This window comes from Schistosoma mansoni, chromosome 1, assembly GCF_000237925.1.
Source record: "Schistosoma mansoni strain Puerto Rico chromosome 1, complete genome".
NCBI lineage: Eukaryota > Metazoa > Platyhelminthes > Trematoda > Strigeidida > Schistosomatidae > Schistosoma > Schistosoma mansoni.
The window spans coordinates 31,238,185-31,257,525 of record NC_031495.1 but is presented as its reverse complement, the minus strand read 5'-3'; the positions used below and the strand labels follow the sequence as shown (position 1 = coordinate 31,257,525).

General features: G+C 39.4%; 2 protein-coding genes across 2 annotated transcripts; one reads left to right on the top strand and one right to left on the bottom strand.

The window, feature by feature from the left end:
* The first annotated feature begins 5,975 nt into the window (after positions 1 to 5,975).
* On the top strand, positions 5,976 to 9,558 carry Smp_008440 (putative DNA-directed rna polymerase II, subunit n). The gene is made up of 2 exons (XM_018794037.1): positions 5,976 to 6,035; positions 9,298 to 9,558. The coding sequence occupies exon 2, from the start codon at positions 9,304 to 9,306 to the stop codon at positions 9,505 to 9,507; it is 204 nt and encodes a 67-aa protein (XP_018648490.1). The 5' UTR covers positions 5,976 to 6,035; positions 9,298 to 9,303; the 3' UTR covers positions 9,508 to 9,558.
* On the bottom strand, positions 9,269 to 17,954 carry Smp_008430 (hypothetical protein). The gene is made up of 7 exons (XM_018794036.1): positions 17,785 to 17,954; positions 17,679 to 17,745; positions 17,592 to 17,638; positions 17,446 to 17,556; positions 12,098 to 12,244; positions 11,108 to 11,255; positions 9,269 to 9,695 (listed from the first exon to the last, which is right to left on the bottom strand). Exons 1-7 carry the CDS (start codon positions 17,827 to 17,829, stop codon positions 9,589 to 9,591), a joined length of 672 nt encoding a protein of 223 aa, XP_018648489.1. The 5' UTR covers positions 17,830 to 17,954; the 3' UTR covers positions 9,269 to 9,588.
* Between the last annotated feature and the right edge of the window lie 1,387 nt (positions 17,955 to 19,341).

The window sequence follows — 19,341 nt, the reverse complement described above, 5'->3', positions numbered from 1 at the left end:
AAGTAAGTGGTGCACGTCTAGTGTAGCTGAAGAAAGATCAAAGTACGATGCGGACCGATCAGTGTGTTTATAAGTCTTCATATTATTCGCCTTAGTGATGGATTTAGATCTTTTGCAGTTGCTATTGGCACCAGGAGAGATGATGTGATTTTTAGATGGCCTGGACAAAATTTGAAGAAATGTGGATATAACTAAGGTTTGCATTAATTGAACAGCTTCTGTTGTAACTTAACTTATTATATGTAAAACCCTCTACTTCAGGATCGAATCCAATATTTGTTAAGAGCTACGATATGAACGTTAATGAACGAAAAGAGGTGTAAAGCATGAAAACTAATTCACCATGTGTACGACATTCATTCCAATGATGAGGCGTCAAATTAATAGAAATCCCACCAGGAACGAAGTGTTTTTTGCTAATAAATATTGTTAAATTGGAGGGAGAAACCAGTAGGAAGACAAAAAACAACGCGTAAAAGTCATGAACTCCGAAATCGGCGCATAGGATATGAAGCGACATGTAAGCGGCTTCGTGGTTACTGGTTCCTAATTACTAACATGAGCCTAGAACTAGTGAAGAAGATCCTCTTCTCTACTTGAGGAACCGTTTCGTCAGTCAGCAATCTATTTTGGACCCAGGTAACGCATATCCATCCTACATACAAAGCAGTTGCTTACAAATTAATGTTATCGGGACAACTTGCCAGGAGTATAATTAAGACCACATAGGAGTGAGTGGCCACTTGCTCCATAACAGATCACAGAGACCTCCCACCCGAATATCAAAAGAAAGTGTAGATACATAATTTTCGATGCAATTCTGAATTAAAACATAACATTTATGGATGTTATCAATTTTCTTCCTTCTTCTAGGAGTAATATTACACCAGGAATCAAGAATTACTCGGGATTCTTTCAAACAAATATCTACAGGAAAGGAAAAGCTATATATTGAAATTGAGCTTAGGCCAATAGACTCGATGCAAAAGCTCGAAGACAAACTAACAATCGACCTTACTCTTGGAAAGTTTTGCCACTCACAATCTAAAATTTGGGGATCTAACAGGCATCACAATTGGAATAAATCTGGTCAGAATCTGCCAGGAAATTTGAAGTATCAATCAAACCAATTCAGGCAGCGCTGTTCGATTGCGAAAACAGGGTCATTTCATTTACTTGTGTCGAAACTGAACTTCAAGACTCTTCGGATCAGTTTTATTACTGCTATTTTTAATCAAATACCAGGTTCTGGTACTTCATGCTCGTTAAGCATCGTGCACTAAAATGACACACTGCCATCGACATATTATAAGGCTATAACAGACGTTTACCAACATAAAAGCTTGATAACGAGGGAATCGGCTAACCTCTTACAGCAACTGAAACTAACAGTACAATTAATAACACCCATGGTACCATGAAAATAGCAACAGTGTGATTCGACAGACATGAGCAGTGTGGATCTCACAACATAATGTAGATAGAGGGACCTATGTGGAGTGAAGCAAATATCTCAACGAAATTGTGTAAAATCATGCATCCGGTCGTTCTTAATTTCTGATTTGCTTGGTTTTAAGACCATTAAATAGGATGATGTTTCATATTACAGTGCCGTGAAGCAGTTTTGTTTGCCAGATAATTTTCGACAACTTAGTCTTGGAACTCACACAACGTATAATAGAGAAAGAGGACCTTAATTAACTCGAGGTTTTCGAGATCATTGTGATTATGTCCTGATTTCAAAGGTCATATTTATTATTTTAAGCAGATTTTAAACTATCACAATCCGTTATAGTTTCATTGTGTAGAGTTCAGAAGAGTAAAGTAAGATTAAGTCTAACAACTGTCTTTATGGGATAGATCAAAAGTAAAATGTCTCGTAAGTAATTTCGTGTTTTCTCGATTTTCTATAAAACTAGGAAACGCAAACAACTGAACATAATTTGACTGTTTTCTGGTAGATTTCAAGAACACGCTTCTTAACGAATGAGTTTGAACTCCTCCAGGTTAAAATTATAGTGGATAAAGCTTTTCCAGTGAATGAGAGACTTTTTAAACATCACACTTATAAATTACAAATGATCCTCGTGGTCACATTTATGATATGATGTGATGTATTATTATATTCTCGAAAGTTTAGCATACTTGTAATTTTTTCATAATATGCTTAAACATATTCCTGACCTTTTATTGAGATTGCAAGGCATGTTATCCCAGTTTGACATCATTAAAAACTGGTGCTGCCGTGCTAACGCTGATTTCCACTTGAGCAGCGTAACTGACCTACGTGGGATGCTCTTCGAAGAAGTCAGGCGTTGCGTCTAATTATAGTATGTCGGCCAATTAACTGTTACGAAGGATGCGCGAAATGTACTACTTAACCGTAGTTCGGTGCGGAATTTCGACCGAACACCTTTGTCCATGGTGTGCTCGGCTTAACTAATGAGGTCAGCATCAATGTTTAAGACCTGCAAAAATGTTTGTGCTGTGGATTTATTTGCAGCTACAGCTCACTCTACCCTAGTGACATAGTTGTGACACTTGGGCTCGACTGGCCAGGAGTCTAAAATCCATGATCTTCCCGCTAATACACGACCATCTGATGGCCTGCTGCATCCAAAAGCTTCCGACCGTCTCTCCTTACTCTGACGAATCATGAGTTGCACGGCAATAAATAACTTGCTATCGAAAGTTCGTTTCATCATTCTCATCTGCGGCTCTTCGTCCATTTAATTCGTGCTGAAAAAAGAGGAAGGAGGGAATGTTGGATAAACTCTGCTCGTGCAAACAAACAGTTCGCGAGAAAAAGGAATGAGATATCACTAAATATATATACCGCGCAACATCGAAGAATGTATGCCTTTAACAGCTTACGTTGATTGGCTAATGGTTGAACTTGAACAACTATGTATATGCCAAAACAATAGAGCCCAAGTACTCCTTCACTTCCTTAATTCTAATAGTTTATTTCGCTGAAGCATGTAAATACAATTAAACCTTGCTAATAAACTATCGTGGCTAATGATTGATATAGATGACCTGTTATTAGAATTGATCGAGCTAGTGGAGTACTAATCAACATTACAGTGTGATAATACACGGAATATTATTCAGAGGTCTAGTAGAACGTGAGGAACTATATCAGAAGCTTTGCTGAAGTCAACGTAGGCTATTTCTACGGGTAACGTTTGATCTTTAAGCGTGACAAACTTTCAGGGGCTACTAATAAGTTAATGAGACAAGAATAACCTGTTTTACAACCACGCTGTTTCTCAGAAAGAATCCGGTTTTCGTCGAAATACTTTAACGACTTCCGAGTGAAATTTTTTAAAACCTTAACAACTACTCTTGTCAGGCTTACGAGTCGACCATTCTCAGGTTTGTGTCTCGTACCTGTTTTGAAGATAGGACTTACTGTAGCATTATTCCAGTCTTTTGGTGATCTACCTTGAACTACAGATAAGTTAAAACATATGCGTGGGGGATTTGCGAGAGGATTAGCCAATTCCTCTAGTAATCTAGGGTGCATTTCATCGGTCCCATGAATTAGCCTATATCAAGCTCATTTAACAAACCAAAGACATCGGGTTTTTTGATGGTCACAAATATATTGGGCTTCTCGATGTTGAGGTTTTGTCTCATTAGTGCACAGTAACCTAAATCTCTCCAACATTCTTCTCCTCTCGAGATGAAGGGTGAGAACCTCTCTAATGAACCATGGTGGGTAGTTTCTCGGATCCTTTTGTGTAGTCCAGGGGATGTGCGGTGCAGTAACTTATGTACAAATTTCTGGATACAACCCCAGCTGTTTCAATTGGGGACTCTGTCTATTGTCCAATCTACTGCGGATGCCGAGTGAATAATATCTCGTATACCTAACTTTCCAGACGTTAGGTCTGGGTTGGGTAGATGCGTGCTCATTTTCGACAATTATATGGAAATCAAAGACTAGAACTGCATGATCAATTTTACCTAAGAGTGGCATGTCCTACTCACTACCTTCTCGAGGCTTGGGTGTAGTTTGCGAAGTTGAGAAGACGAAAAGCAAATGTCCGGCGCTTTAACCGGGTTGGTGGACATGGAGGGTCCACCTAGGATAGTTAGAAAACCCTGATTCCAAACCAATGGTGCACATGGGCTCCAGGATCCTGAAGGAACAAACGACGCATGAACCAATCGTTTGTCACCGACTACCATGGAGTGCATCTCCTGACGCTGCTCCACTGCCTTGTGGATTAGACCTTTGGGTCAAAGGCTCCGGGTGTGGCCCCTTAAGAAAACCACCTGCTTCTGTCTGGGGATCAGGGCAGTATCCCAGCCCTCACACAAATCGAATGATTTATGTGGCTCATATCTATTTGGTGCCTCCTTGTACCAGTGTTTATGTGTTTAAATAAATTGAGGTTTTTAAAGTCATCTTCATAAAGGGTTAATATCAGATCTAGTAAGGATGATTCGGAGTCCGGGTCGTACCTAGTTGCTTATTCCACATGCTGCTCATGCGATAAACGTGTCAAATAGCTTCTGTTCGAAGGAATGTTTTGACAATCTAGTCCTCAGATTCTTCCAGTCTATTGTGGGTGCATTAAAGTCTCCTGGAATTAGACATCGACTACTGTGTGACCAATTATTGGGACCGTCTAGCAAGACCTCACTCACGTCACAGTCTGAACTGCGGTAGACCGAACCAATCAGTAGCTCTTGTTCTCTGCATTCCAAAAGACAACTAACTAACCCATACGCCCCACTCTCACGAGATACATTATCAATAATGGCAAATGGGATAGAATTTCTAATGAATAGAGCAACGCCTCCTTTGCGCTTTTGGATTCTGTCGGCTCTTTCTAGCGTGAAACCTTCAAAATCAAGTTCCCTACTGTCTACAGATTGCATCAGCCAAGTTTGTGTGACTGCAATTATATCCGGCTTGGTAGAGTTTATCTGCACACCTGGCTCTGATCACTTATTGAGTAAGCTCCAGGAGTTTGTGTGACGGACTCGAAGACCATTTAAAGGGCTTTTTGCTGCACCCAACGCGGCTTGGGCACCATTCTTTGTCGAAGCGTCACTACGCGAACATTTGCAATTTTAACGTCCTCCTGACCAAAATCTGAGTTTAGTATTAGTTCTTTTTCAGCTCGCCTTTTTATACGGTCCGTAAGCAACAAGTCTTTATGGACTTAAACTCCTCACCAATTTAGTTCATGTCCATTCTGTAGTATTAAGTCCCTTCTGTTGGGAGATTTATACTGCTACTTTTAGCAGCCTGGTTTGATTCTGTTTCAATTCCATTTGGCTACTAAGTCTATAAACATTTAGGAAGGTGACTACGGGGATATTCTGAGGTATTATCTGCTTTAGTAGCTCTTTTATCAACTCAATATCATGTTCAAAACGAGTTCTGGGTTCTAAGCTTTCACTCTCCTTGACTCTATGAAAGGCAACTGACCTGTCACAATGACCAGTCTTTATGTCTTAGCTTTTTTGGGGTGTGGGGGTTGGCTTTTCTTTAATAAAATATTGTTTCGTGTTCTCGATTTGTACCAATTTATCAACTGTCTTTGAAGTAGCAACCACAGTCACGTCAAACACGCTGTGCGATTCTGAGTGATTATCGACGATTTGGACGGTCATGTTGTTTTTCAGGCTAGAAACAGACATAGTCTTGCGATTAGGTTTTATAGGCGTTTTCTTCTCGCTACCATTTGGAGGGCAGGGGTCGGAAGAAACTGTCTTTCTCGAGCTTTTATGTCGGACATACCTCTTGGAGTCGTTCTTTCCTCCTTTGGTCCACATAAGTCAATCGATACTGAGAGTATTTGAGGCGACTTCATATCGATTTGTGTATCTAACAGAGCGAGTACTGTCATGTGTGTCTCCACCTCGTTCGCTAATACTTTTTCAGCAGCCTTAATATTGGAAAAACCTCTTGCTGTTGATGAAACCACACTTTTAAAAAGTTACGCTACAGACTTCTCGTGTCTCAATTCCAAGCTTATATTTTTAATTTTTGTTGATTGCTTTCATTCTTAAACGTAAGTGCATCCTGTTTGGTTACTTAGTTGTGGACTCACTTTTTATCCAGATTTCACAATCCTCTAGCACACAAAGTAACTTCATGCTAGATCCAAACCTATCTAAGTCTGAACATTACAGAACCATGACTACTATGTTTGTCGTTTTTCTCAGTAATCATAGACCTATCGTCTGTCTGATTAATTTTAATTCACATTTAACAACCAGAAGACAAGGTTTCATAGTATTCTCGTACCGTAAGATTCCGTGGTAAAACATGAAGAGGGGGGAACCCCCCCCCAAAAAAAATAGTAGAACTGAATGCTTTGCAGCTCCATACTTCTGGTAAGTCAGTAACTACAGGAGAACCCTCGGGTACGCACCGTTCGTCCCCAATAGCTTTTTTTACACCTAAATTTCGTGCTTAGTTACTCACCTTATCCTGAATCCCCCCTACGTATCTTAGATATTCAAGACTAATTAGTCCGTTACCATCATCACTTAATAGTTCTGGAAAGTAGGTTCCATTTACATCAAACGCATTATTTGGGACTACTGACTGGCATAACGGTTTCACTTTGTCCTTGAAAGTCTTTGCAATTTCTGGTCTACTGGTTAACAATCATCCAGTACAAACTCCCATACTTTTAGAACCTTAGATTAGTTACACAGGAAACGCCTGCATTCATCTCATCCTAAGCAGCCCCTCCCATAGTAAAACCATATACCCTTAATATCGTGTTTTCTTTGTAGTCAAGCTCTTAACACGTAAATAATCAGAAGTGGTCCATGTGACTATATATCGCAGGTGATCTGTCAGTATATTTGTAATGCAATTTGCTGGCTCACTGCTTTTTCCCTTACGATATCACTACAGTAGTCGAAACACTTAACGTCAGTCAGTTCTCAAAAATACTAATTGTTTGATGTAAAAATTTCCTTCGGAAGGGCGGTCGTCTGATGGTTCATATATTTCTGAGTACTAAATGAAACCTGTCCTAGGTAGTCTCTTGTAGGCTGCTTTTTGACATGTTAGCATCACAGGACTTTTAAATTTACATTACCATTAGAAGTGGGTATAAACTGGTCTCAAAGAGTTGCACTCCCATCCCTTTACATAAAAATAGTCTTGAACAACCAAACTAAGACAGGAAAACTGACAGTCAAGGCAGATATGCCTAACTAGGAGTGTTGGTAGTAGTAACCTAATGTAGTGTAGTGAGATTCGCTGCCAAATCCCGAGAGCGATAGAACGGTATTCCCAAAGTTTTGCTGCTAGTAAGTTAGGTGTATTATGAGACTTCGGTGACTTCCACTGTGAAAGAAAGCCAATATCTTAGCAATTTATTTAATCTTAATTGTTAAGTATCCTTTGTATTGACATTTTGTCAGTGGAAATATTAAAATAACCCTCCCAACACATTCGAAGATCACCTCGACTGATTCTATCCAAGTGCCCGGTTAGTATCATCGACCCTTACACGTTAATTGTAAGACTGTAAGATGTGAATTTATGCATTGTTGAGGATATAGACTTGTAATAGCATCAAACGTTGCTTCCACCTTAACTTCTCAATTATGTGACTTATGAAACCACTCCTCATAAGAATATTAACTATCCTTGTGCCGTATATTCCCTAGAATAAGCTAATATATGTTAAAAAGTTAAGAGCAGCTCATAAAAAACCGGTTATAAAACACCTATCGAGAAATCGAGTACGTTTTTACTTTTTATAAATACAGACAATGAGCAACATTAATTGGTCTCCCATGGTAAGAACTGAATATTAGACCTCTGAATTAAGTAAATTCTAGAGTAACTAAACGTAATTTTCGTCGTCATATAAATGTTAATTTTCGTTTACGAATGAGTTAATAAGTACTTGGTAACAACGCTTTACATGACTATGACCAATCTCCTTTATTTAAAGACTTCGATCAAAATATAAAACTTGTCCGAATTCAACATCACAATTCGGAGTCCTGTGAGCGTTCGCACCTCTGGCGTTTATATTAGATATGACGTAAGTTTTTGTTTGATCAGCAGAGATGACACTAGTTGACCAACCGGAATCAGATGTTTTTAAGTTGATTATCTCTATAAATACGTTGAGTAGTCACGATTTTACGCTAATTCTCCACATTAACTCTTAGTTTCCGCAGGCAACTATAGCGCGATATGTGTTGGTCTCACCTACTATGATGTACTGAATATTATTTTAGAACTTGTAGACTATACTTACTAGCTGGTAGTGTGCAAGAAGGCTCTCCCTATGATTTGGATACCTGGACGGCATTACAGATTACAAATCACATATTTACAATAACTTCGTCTATAGATAGCGAAAACTCGTTTCACATGTTGTCAAAGGTACAGAACTAAGTGATATACTATTGTATCACAAATGCTAACAAGATAAAGTAATATTATTCTCCAAGAAACTTTCTTCGTAGTATTCACTTGAAACTAGATTGAGACGGTAAATAAGTATTCCAAGTGGTAAATCACCTGTGGACTTTTATTGATCAAATTATATACAAACCCTGGAACGCTACTTATCCCTGTTAATACAATATACTGAAATCTGCTTAATTTAATTAGCCAAGACATGACTTTTTTCTAACCAGTTGTTGACTGTTGAGTTATATCTTGTACGTGGATACACGACCTGGTTATGGTCTTTGAGACATCCCTGGCCATATGTTGAAGAACCATTAAGATAGCTTTACGTCGACAGTATCAGCACTAAGTCCCTAATCATTTCCCCCTTTGGATCCTGAGTTTTAATATGTTCTTCGGGATCACTTTGTTCACGATTAGCCATTACTGATGACAACATTCGCGCGACCATTGCATTTTAACCTAGTAACTTTTTTCTTACTATGTTGATCTAGGGCACTAGTGAGTATTTGTGGCTAAATTTTTCATTTTTGATATTTCTGTTGCCACTCCTACTGCTTATAGAAGATATGTGCATCATACTCAGTGTTTAGTTTCGTAATTATAAAAAGGAACCTTTCAATAGTTCAGTTAATCATAAGTGACGTAAACTACATATATGTATGGATTGCCACTTAAAGAATTGTTAGTTAATAGTTAAATAATAAGGGAGTTAAGGTATTTCTTCACCACGACTAACTGCATGATCTCAGTATTAAGTATACATATATCCTTAACTGAGTAACTACAGTGCAAAGTCAATAGATTATTTGAACCCAGTTATGTTTCTACACATCCTGACTCTAATATTTTACTTCTACACATTTTATTTTCAAATATAGTTAACAATGATAATACCAATACGTTGTTTCACGTGTGGAAAGGTTGTTGGTGACAAGTGGGAAAGCTACATTGGTTTGCTTCAAGCTGAATATGCTGAAGGCGATGCTCTGGATACTTTAGGTTTGAGACGTTATTGTTGCCGACGCATGCTTCTTTCACATGTTGATTTAATAGAAAAGTTACTGAACTACTCACCTTTACAAAGATAAAGAACTGTGATAATTTAAGGAAATTATATACTAGAACTTTAGAAATCAAATAAAAAGTAACATGTTCATACATCCGGATATTTAATTCCCGTTATACCAACGCCGTAATGTATCAAAAATTCCTGAAGACTTGTTTTCTGACTGGTATTCTTTCATGGATGGAACGCTTGGATCCATAATTAGTAAATCTGCAATAAACACCAAGACAGTTTGTCTAGAAATTAAAATGCTCAACGACCTGGTGCCTAACAGGATAACGTATCAATGCATCTTAATTATGCTACGGGTCAAAATTTGTCATTGAAGTAAACTGCCAGACTTATTAGTAGCTTGCGGTACAGTGCAGCCGTCGTTTAAATATTAATGAAGTTGTGGAAAGTAGTTCTTGAACATACAAATTTTCCTATCCGAAAGGATTTAACCTTATAAACGGTAAAATATTTAATAGGGTTTTTAACGGATTGGAATTTACTTTCATTCAACAAGACTAGAATATCTAAATTAGACCTCAAATACTAAGCACAGCTTCGGGATAAGAGCGTAAACCTCTGTCGCAACCAAATATTCACCTGTCTTGCGGCACCTTTGTGTGCTCGTTAGGTGCTTCTAAGGTGAAGCTTTTCAATAGTCAACCTCTCAAGGTGAAAATGGCACCGGACAGAGTTGCTTTAAATACTTTGCACGGAATTTGAGTGACGTAAATTGCAATTAAGGTTGTTTCGCAAGATTATTAGTGGTAATACATCAATAAAGACAACTTTGATAAGGCGTATATGAAGTTAATTCAGTTTTGTTCTCTGAGTTGGATGGTTTGGTCGTGGAGCTATCACCATCCTTCCTAACGACATCATCAGCACAAACTTCAGGTAGATGTGATTTAAGTATTTCCAATCAAAAATCCCTAGGTTTAAGATAATTCGACACCAAACTTAAGTTGTGGTGAGAAAATCGCTGCGTAGCGGGATTATCAATGTGAAAGTTGCTCACAAGAAATTGTCTCAGTGAAAACTGATAAGCACCCACCTTTCAAAACTGCGAGGAATGACTTGTCCTTTTGTCTTATCCTGACTCATATATATCTAATGCCCCCTTGCACCAATATTTATGTGTTCAAATAAATTCGTCTTATCCCATATTTGTATTAAATGATCAATGTTACTGACATCGTGGAGAGTAGAAAATATACTGCCAGGTACTTTTGGAATATATCGTAAACCATTTTACCGTTACGCGTAGCCTAACGGTTCCACTAGGCAGTGTTGGAAATTACATTTTCCCTAGTAAACTAAAGTTACAGAGTGTTTGGCACATCACGATTGTCCTCTTTAGGATCTTAATCACTCCAACTAATTAAATAACCATGTGAACTGAAAGAGTGCATGGACGAGACTTCATATTTAGATCATTCGACTTTATGATCATTTAGTTGACCATCCGATAACACAAATATCACAAATCAGACTGCGTAGCGAGTTAACAGATACTCGACTATAAAGCAACCAACATGGTATGATTACTAATTTGCATAAGGAAGTTGGACATACTAAAGCACTCAAGTGAAAATTGAAATTTGAGGACAATATATTTAAGGGTCTCTCACCTTTACTATCCTCAGCTTGGGACTGCTGATCATCGGGTCTCATATAGACAACATGTTTCTTTTCCCCATCAGATGACCGTTCGATCGTGGTATGAACTTCAGTGCCATCTGGTTCACGAACCACTCTTTTCTGTAACTCTTTCACTTCCTATAATCTCCAAAAAAGTACATGTTGAGATGAGTTTTAACATAACTTTGACTGCATCAGCCAAAGGTCTTACTAATTTCAAAAGTAAACAATAAAATCACTGACGAAACTTTACACATAACTGATGAGGTAGAAGGATATCCGCATAAACGGTTAGATTTCTACGTTCAAGAACTGAATTATAAAACTAAGTACAACTAAAACTTCACCTGGGGCTACTGCCGGTCCCAAGCCCGGATAAAGGAGGGTTGGGCATGGAGTTAGCGACTCCACCCCGTAGAAAAATAACTCGCTAGAAAAACGCCGACCAGAAAAAATAAGTCAAATCAAAAACACTTAGACAGAACTAGAAAGGAAGACCTGGGACAGAGTGGGTTGGAGAATGATGGTCGGCAGCCTACATTCCATTGGGGGCAACAGGTATAAATAAATAATAAGTACAACTAAACGTGACTAGTGTGTCTCCTAGGTCTTAATTAGAAAATGGAACAATTATTACACCAAACAATGTCGAAGATGGAGTTTTTAGAATAACATTTAAATTTACTATAACTTGTTTCTAGTTAAATTATATTCAGAACTAGCCAACTATTTCTTCAAACAGTATTACTTTCTTATAGGATTAATTTGATCTCAAGAGCGATTATATTTTTCTGCTCTTGTAGTCTCAAGTGATACACTAGGCTATGAATAGCCAATACGCTTAAAAGTTACCAATAGTGACTCATAGGCAGGGAAGTTCGGCGTATATCAGCAGACTTTTCGACTGACGAAATCTGTATTAGAGAATTAGATATAGTATAATGATGCTAAATAAATTGGTTTTAAGCATCGAGACTTACACTGTTATTCACTATGAGCGTTTTGCTGGTGAAAGAACTGACCCATCTACGTACTGATGAGTCACGCTTCTCAGCATACGGGGCATTAGCTGGTTGACCATCAATGATAATGTCTCCTTTTTTAAAACCAGGAGGATCTATTTGCCTCTAGAGTTAAAAGGATCAGATGAATTAATTGTGGACAAATAGAATAATCCTCTTGAGTATTTAGATAAACTAAATGGTTTAAATAGAAAATATACTTTAAGCTGAAAAAAAGGCTGACTAACTGTTCAGATTACTTTATAAGAACAACCACTGAAATGGTAGAGTGTATTGTAGAATCTGACAACATATATATATATATATATTCACGAACTTACTTTCTTGGTGATAGCTTATCGAAACTTCTGTCATCATTTTTAAGAACATCTACTATCGTGACACACAATAGTCCGAATAGAATTTTATTCACAATAACCTTCTTACAGCACATTTTGCAAGTTCCCTTGGTACACAGTAGACGTTTAAGATAAGCTCGATGGTATCTTAATAGTAATCAATGGGTAATTAGTCATGGTATATCAAAAAGTAAAAAAAATTTCAAGGCACCTCTGTATTTCAATCAGTCAGTCACAACGTAGAATTTCGTACGTATGTACATCAGTTCGAGTTGCCATAATACATTAGCACAGAGATGAAGTTGTCGATTCAAATCCCATATTGGTAGAAGTAGTAAGAGTATAAGCATTATGTGAAAGATTAGGGTTTGAAGATGTTATTGAAGGAGTATAATACAGTGAAATAAATTTGGAAAGAGAAAAAAGATAGAGACATGAGGAATTCAGAAGATTAGAATTTGGGAGAACACAAAGAGTGGATACACCTTCGCCATTGCAAACGATTTTGAGCCATGTCATTCAAGGTCTCTAACCATCGGTTGCTATCATCTCACGAATCCCAACCAGGTAGTCTACACCTACCAACATGGCTCAGTCCACTTGTCAGTGACTTCATGGATTTATGCCATGTTTTGGTCTGGCCGCCCCTAGCTTTCTTCCAACCTACTCCTACACCATAAAACATTGCACGTCGGGGCAGTCGGTGGTTGGGCATACGTAACACGTGTCCCAGCCATCTCAACTGATGAAGTTTCACTACTTCATCAATCGATTTGCCATCCTTACCTAGTACCCGTTTCCTAACAACTGAACTACTTACCCGGTAGTACCAGGATATACGAGCAATGCTTCGAAGACACCTATGATCGAACACTAGTAGCCTACGAATATCCTCTACTCTTGTCGGCCATGTTTCGCTGCCATAAAGTAGGACGGAACGAACTGCTGCAAAGTAAACCGGTCCTTTGGTTGGTAGACAGATATCTCGCCTACGCCATAAATGACGCAAGTTGGCGAAAGCTAGACGAGCCTTCTGTATTCGTGCTGAGATTTCGTCACATACCAGACCACAAGGACTGATGAAACTCCCAAGATAAGTGGAGCGGTCAACACTCTCAACTACTTCACTCCCTATCATTAGTTCAGGTGTCGATGCAGTCAGTCAGTCAGCTACAACGTAGGACCAGGCACACATATGCATCGGTCCAAGTTGCCATACCTCGTTAGTACAACAAGATGAACACCGGATTCATAGAAATAGTTAATTTAGTGGTGGTAGTATATAAAAGATAGGTTGTATATAAGGATATAGTAGAGGAAGGAAGAACGTTATGAAGCAATTTTAATCTTAAGGTTTAAGGAAAGTAACATTTTGCACTTCGAGGGAGAGAATCGCAACCCGAACATGCCTGCATTGTTGCTTATAGTGGTCGGGAGACTCTGCATTTTGTCAGCGTCTTCACCAAATAAAACTATGTCGTCGGCGTATTCTAAGTCAACAAGTGAGCCTCCCGGTAAAAGTTCATCTCCTGGAGATTGAGATGATGAAAGTGTTATCTCTAAAAGTATGTCAACGACAAAGTTAAACAAGAATGGGGAGAGTGGACAGCCCTGACGAACACCACTTGAGGTAACCAATTCTGATGACAGTTCGCCATAGGCTCTAACTCGACCAGTTGTGTTCGAGTAGAGAGCCTTTATGAGGTTAATGTACTTTTTTGGTACTCCTTTCAGTGACAAACACTGCCATAGAACCTCACGATCAACGGAGCCAAATGCCGCCTTAAGGTCAAGAAATACTACGATTGTGGGACGTCTGAATGTATGTCTATGTTCTAGGACCTGACGTAGGGTGAATATCTGGTATATGCAACCACGTCCAGGTCGAAAACCAGCCTGGTTTTCTCTAGTCTGCTCTTCACGAGCTTTGGTTAGGCGACCTAGTATTATTGAAGCTAATATTTTAGACACTATATTAGTCAAACTGATCCCTCTGTGATTGTCACAGGAGGACTTTTGTCCTTTCTTATAGACTGGCACAATCAGTGATTGGGACCAGTCAGATGAAATTACGTCCAGTTCCCAGATTCTACCTAAGACCTCAGTCAATCTCGTTGCTATTACTGGACCACCCTTCTTAAAAATCTCAGGAGTAAACCTGTCAGGGCCTGCCGCTCTCCCTCGTTTCAGATTTCCTATAGCTTTTTCAACCTCGTAGAGAGTTGGAGGACTTACGTCAATTTGTCATTCAGGACGACTGGGGATCGTGGGTAACTGAAGTGTGGCTGAAGGCCAGTTGAGTCGTTTGCCCTAGCGGTGCGAGGTGATAAAAGGACGTGAGAAGGGTTAGTCGTGGAGATAAGAGAGTTATTAGGAGTAGGAAGGATTTGAAAGTGACCAACTTGGTCCCGTGTGCTGCTACGGGTATTAGGGCTATTATCACTTCCCGGCTGCCCACACCGTGGAAGGGTATTTCTTGAGGGACCTGAAAAAGAAGCCGGATTAGTGTTGGTCTTAACGACCTGGGAGCGTGACCGCAGTGCCCAAGGGACAACTGCTTGAGGCCGGTCACGCACGGCCTTTTTGTGGGGGATTTTTGACACGTTAGCTCCGTTCTTCAAAGGACCTTACCGCCGGAGACGGAAATCCATGGGATAAGGCGAGGTGTGCATTTTTAGGGTCGACCTTTTTTAACCCCACCCCTCCTTGTGGGAAGGCAGCATCGCTGTTATGCTGGTTGTCTGAAGGAAAAACCTTACTGCCGTCACACCTCTGTACAGTCGGCAGTACGACTTCGGACCTTGGGATTGCTGCTTTTAGTCTTACCGCTCTTCAACCGACCAGTCTGGCATGGTAGGACCTTGAGGAACGATTGTTCCAGCCAGTATAGCTCGATTGGTTCATCACGATAGGCAAGCCCGACCACCACGTCAAGGTAGCAGAAACGGTCTGTATTTACTGGAGCAAGTAACCATGTAGGACAGTAGGCACCTTCGTGAATAATTAACTACGATCAACTAGAGAAAAGAAACAAAGCATGTTTAAGTAACATGCCGCACAGTTTGTCCTGGATCGGTAGAGGAACATAAAAGTCACGATTACGAACTCGATATACAATTACTAGGACTCCAACTACTGTAAGTTTTATAACAACTTATGTCGGCTGAATATTGGTACAACCAAAAACAGTTAAGTTCCTAATGTAAACAACATGAAGAACAGTGATAGCCTGAAGGTGACGTTGCAATGGATTTTGCACTATTCTCAAACTAATACCTATACCAAGAACTAATCTGAAGGACAAAGAGGTATTAATCAGTTTTTAACAATTCAATACGACCTCACTGGGAGTTTCGGACTTTTTTCCCTCGCTGTAGAGGAACACAAAACGTATTTTGAGATGTACCAGTAAATTTATCAGTAAATTTAGACTTGAGACATAAAGCAGTTTCTGATATTTCCCTTTTTACTATAAGAAAAAGAAAAAGCCTTGGAGTAACCTCAAATATTTTCGATACATTTAATCATTTATTCACGTACTTGTTAAACTTGAATCCTTACACTATTATTAGAAATATTTGGAACCCAGAATATGATTATGGAGAAAATTTACTCTGAATTCCAGCAATTTGTCTTCTACTAAGACAGTCAAAGCATCTTCAACCTGTTCCTTAGAAGAATCGATGTTCTTTTGAGAACTCAAAATAAGATTATGAATTAACTTTGTGAATATGGCAATTCTAGGATGGAGAGTACAACTCCTGATTGGATAGTAACTGACAGTTACTTCAATACTGTCGTTCGAAAGAGTTGTTTGAAAGCTACGAAGACTACCAAGCGTTGAAAGTCCGTATTTCTGCGTCGTCATCTGGAACAATTAGTGCACAGAAGCTTACATTAGTCAACTCAGAGAACAATAAAGAATAAAAGCAGTTCGCATAAAAACTACTTCGCCTGAGTTGTCGTGGTGACTAGCAACAGCGAATGGGATGTCGGCGTGCGATAATGGTTGGGAAACATTGAAGTTTATGCTGATAATTATTATGTGCTCACTAGTGACTAGCTTTGAGAGGAAATTCCCGGAGTTCTATTGAGAAGCTATGAGCAGTGGAGCTAAATGGTGTCAAAAATGAGGCAATTCTTCACTGAAAACAATTGAAGATGGTCGTGCAACATCGTGACTTGATTGAATTCAGACATTAACACTGCTGCTTACTAGCTTATTGGTCTGGAGGTTAAGCATTCGCGCGCGAGACCGAAAACCCTGAGTTCGATTTCCCCTTGCAAATTTTGGATGCGCACTGCTCACAAGTCCCACACTAGGAAGAAACGGTCGTCTAGTGCTTTCAAGTTTTCAATGGTGGTCTTCCTTAGGTCAGTTCATGATTTCGATGGTACTGTTACGTTTCGTAACTGAAAAGGAGACGGAATGGGTTTGAAAGGAGGACTCTATGGTTGAGGAAACAACCCCAAACAATCCACTATATGTAGTCCATAGATAACAAACAATCCTTTATACTAACTGCTTACCTCATTGTTTCCGTAAATTAGAAATGATTTAGATACCTAGCCTTGGTTTACACATTGCATAAAACCTACTAATATTTTGGTCGTTGGTGGATCATAATTTACTCCTCATTTACATATGAAAAGTTACAAAAGTCGGATAAATATATCTGCTGTCCTCAGAATCTTCAAATTACTTTTCTCAACTGGTTAATAGTGACTGAGTTACTGTTGGTCTCAACCACTACGTCAGCCTCTCCAAAAATGACTGATGGCAATATGGTCTACTTGCGTCCATCACTGGTTTGGTGAAGGGGGCCGCCATGTACATATCCATAGATCTCATGAGCCTGAACACAGGCGAATCGGAAAGAGTGGAACGTACTATTATATACGAGATGAAGTATCTTATTTCTACTTAACAAACATCAATGTCATCCGAATCCCAACTTATAGACTTACCAAAGTCTCATTGAACATTTCTCTATCCATCATATCTGGTTTGACCAAGTCGCCATGAAATGGAAAAGGCATCCACGGCTCCGGCACTTGAGAATAATTTGATTCATTCTCCTTAAATATGTTAGTGTTATAAATACAAGACATACCGGTCGGCGTAGCATTTCATCACGTGGTGACTGATTTCTGAACTTTGCTTTTATATTAAAACAATAGAACTCTTGCCCAGAACTTACGAGTAAAGAACCCTGAAAAGGTCATATCTTCAAACACTTTATGGAAATGTTCGAAAATCTCATCCATCTATGAGGTGAGTTTGAGAGGATAATATAGAGATCATACTTTTCGTTTTTTATCAAACAGATTATAAGTCGACTCAGTAACCATAGAGAGTGCACTTACATCTAGGAATGAAAGCGAGTGACCACAATCAATAATAACAAGTGTGTTGTTAGGATAATTAGATAATCGACACAGGTTATCGTAGGGTTCCAAATACGTTTAAAAACTGCGCCTGATACCAAATGGTTGTGGACGGAATAGAAGAGGCTTTCGCTTAACGGGCTTCCGTGTCTAGTAGCAGTGGACCACCAATACCTCCAGGCAGGAACCTAGGTGTATTAACGATATCGTAGTTCTATTGTTATAGGTCAGTTCCTAAAATAATCAATGTTACAAGAAATGCATCTACCATGCTTTCTTCATCCTGTAGACGTAAATAAATCCCCCAAAATAGATAGTTCTGTAATTGTTCGACATTAGATGCTGACCACATTAGTTTTAATGGACTCACCTAGCTGAAGGCGCTCGGTCATGCATCCGCACCAGATCACGGTTTGGAATGGCGTGCGCAACGTTTCCTGTAATCACTAGCCAGATTAGATCAGTCATTCCTCGATATATTGAGAATCTATCGAATATATATTCCAACCCCCTCGCTTCTAACTTTTGGTTTCACTGGTTGGGCGCGATCCAATTATAGGTGTCACTGATAAAGTGTTTTCAAACTATAATACCTGTGGTATCTTCATTGGTGAGCTCGACGTGATCTGGTACACCAACCTATAAACTGTGAGTCTGTTCCCTTTCGGAATCTTATAAACCATTGCTTTATTTTAACTTTTATACATTGTGATATTTTTTCCCCGTTCATTCTGATATTTGATTTCTCATTATGACGGAGCAAACACCCAGAGTATTTAAGTTAAAGAATATGTCCCCGCCTTCGTTTCAACTAATGCCCCTCTGGTCAGACAACATCAATGACTAGTTCTGCTACGCAGAAGCCGACTTCTACGAGCACGGCGTTACTGAATCACGCACACAGTTCCTCGCAGTTGTAAAGGCACTACCGCCCGGTTTCAACAGGAACGTAGCACTTAGTATGTTTACTCTGAAACGGTCGATTCTTAAACGCGGAGATCTAACCGGTCAACAAAGGTTAGATCAACTCCTTAATAGTATCGACCTGCAGCGTGGCTCTGCGACAGATATGCTGCTAAGGATGAGAGAAGTTATCGGCCAAAGACCTTTCGACGAAGGCCTATTCAAACAACTTTTCTTGTCTAAACTTACGCAACAGGTGCAAGCAGTTCTCGTTTCGAAACAACGCTTTAGACGAGCCGGCTTCATCTGCCGACCGCATCCTAGAATTCACAAAGGCTTCTAATGCCGAGGTATTTTCAGTCAAACAAAGACCTCAAGAGAGACAGAATGACATTTTGGATCTACATCATACGCTGACACGTTTCCTTCGATTTCATAATGACTGTAACCGGTCGCGAACTCTGCGAAGAAGCATTTCGCGCACGCGATCTGTCTCCAGATGACGAGAGACTGATAATCCCGACTGGTACTGGTATCATAACCTGTTACGGGAGAACTAAAGACATTTGGCTG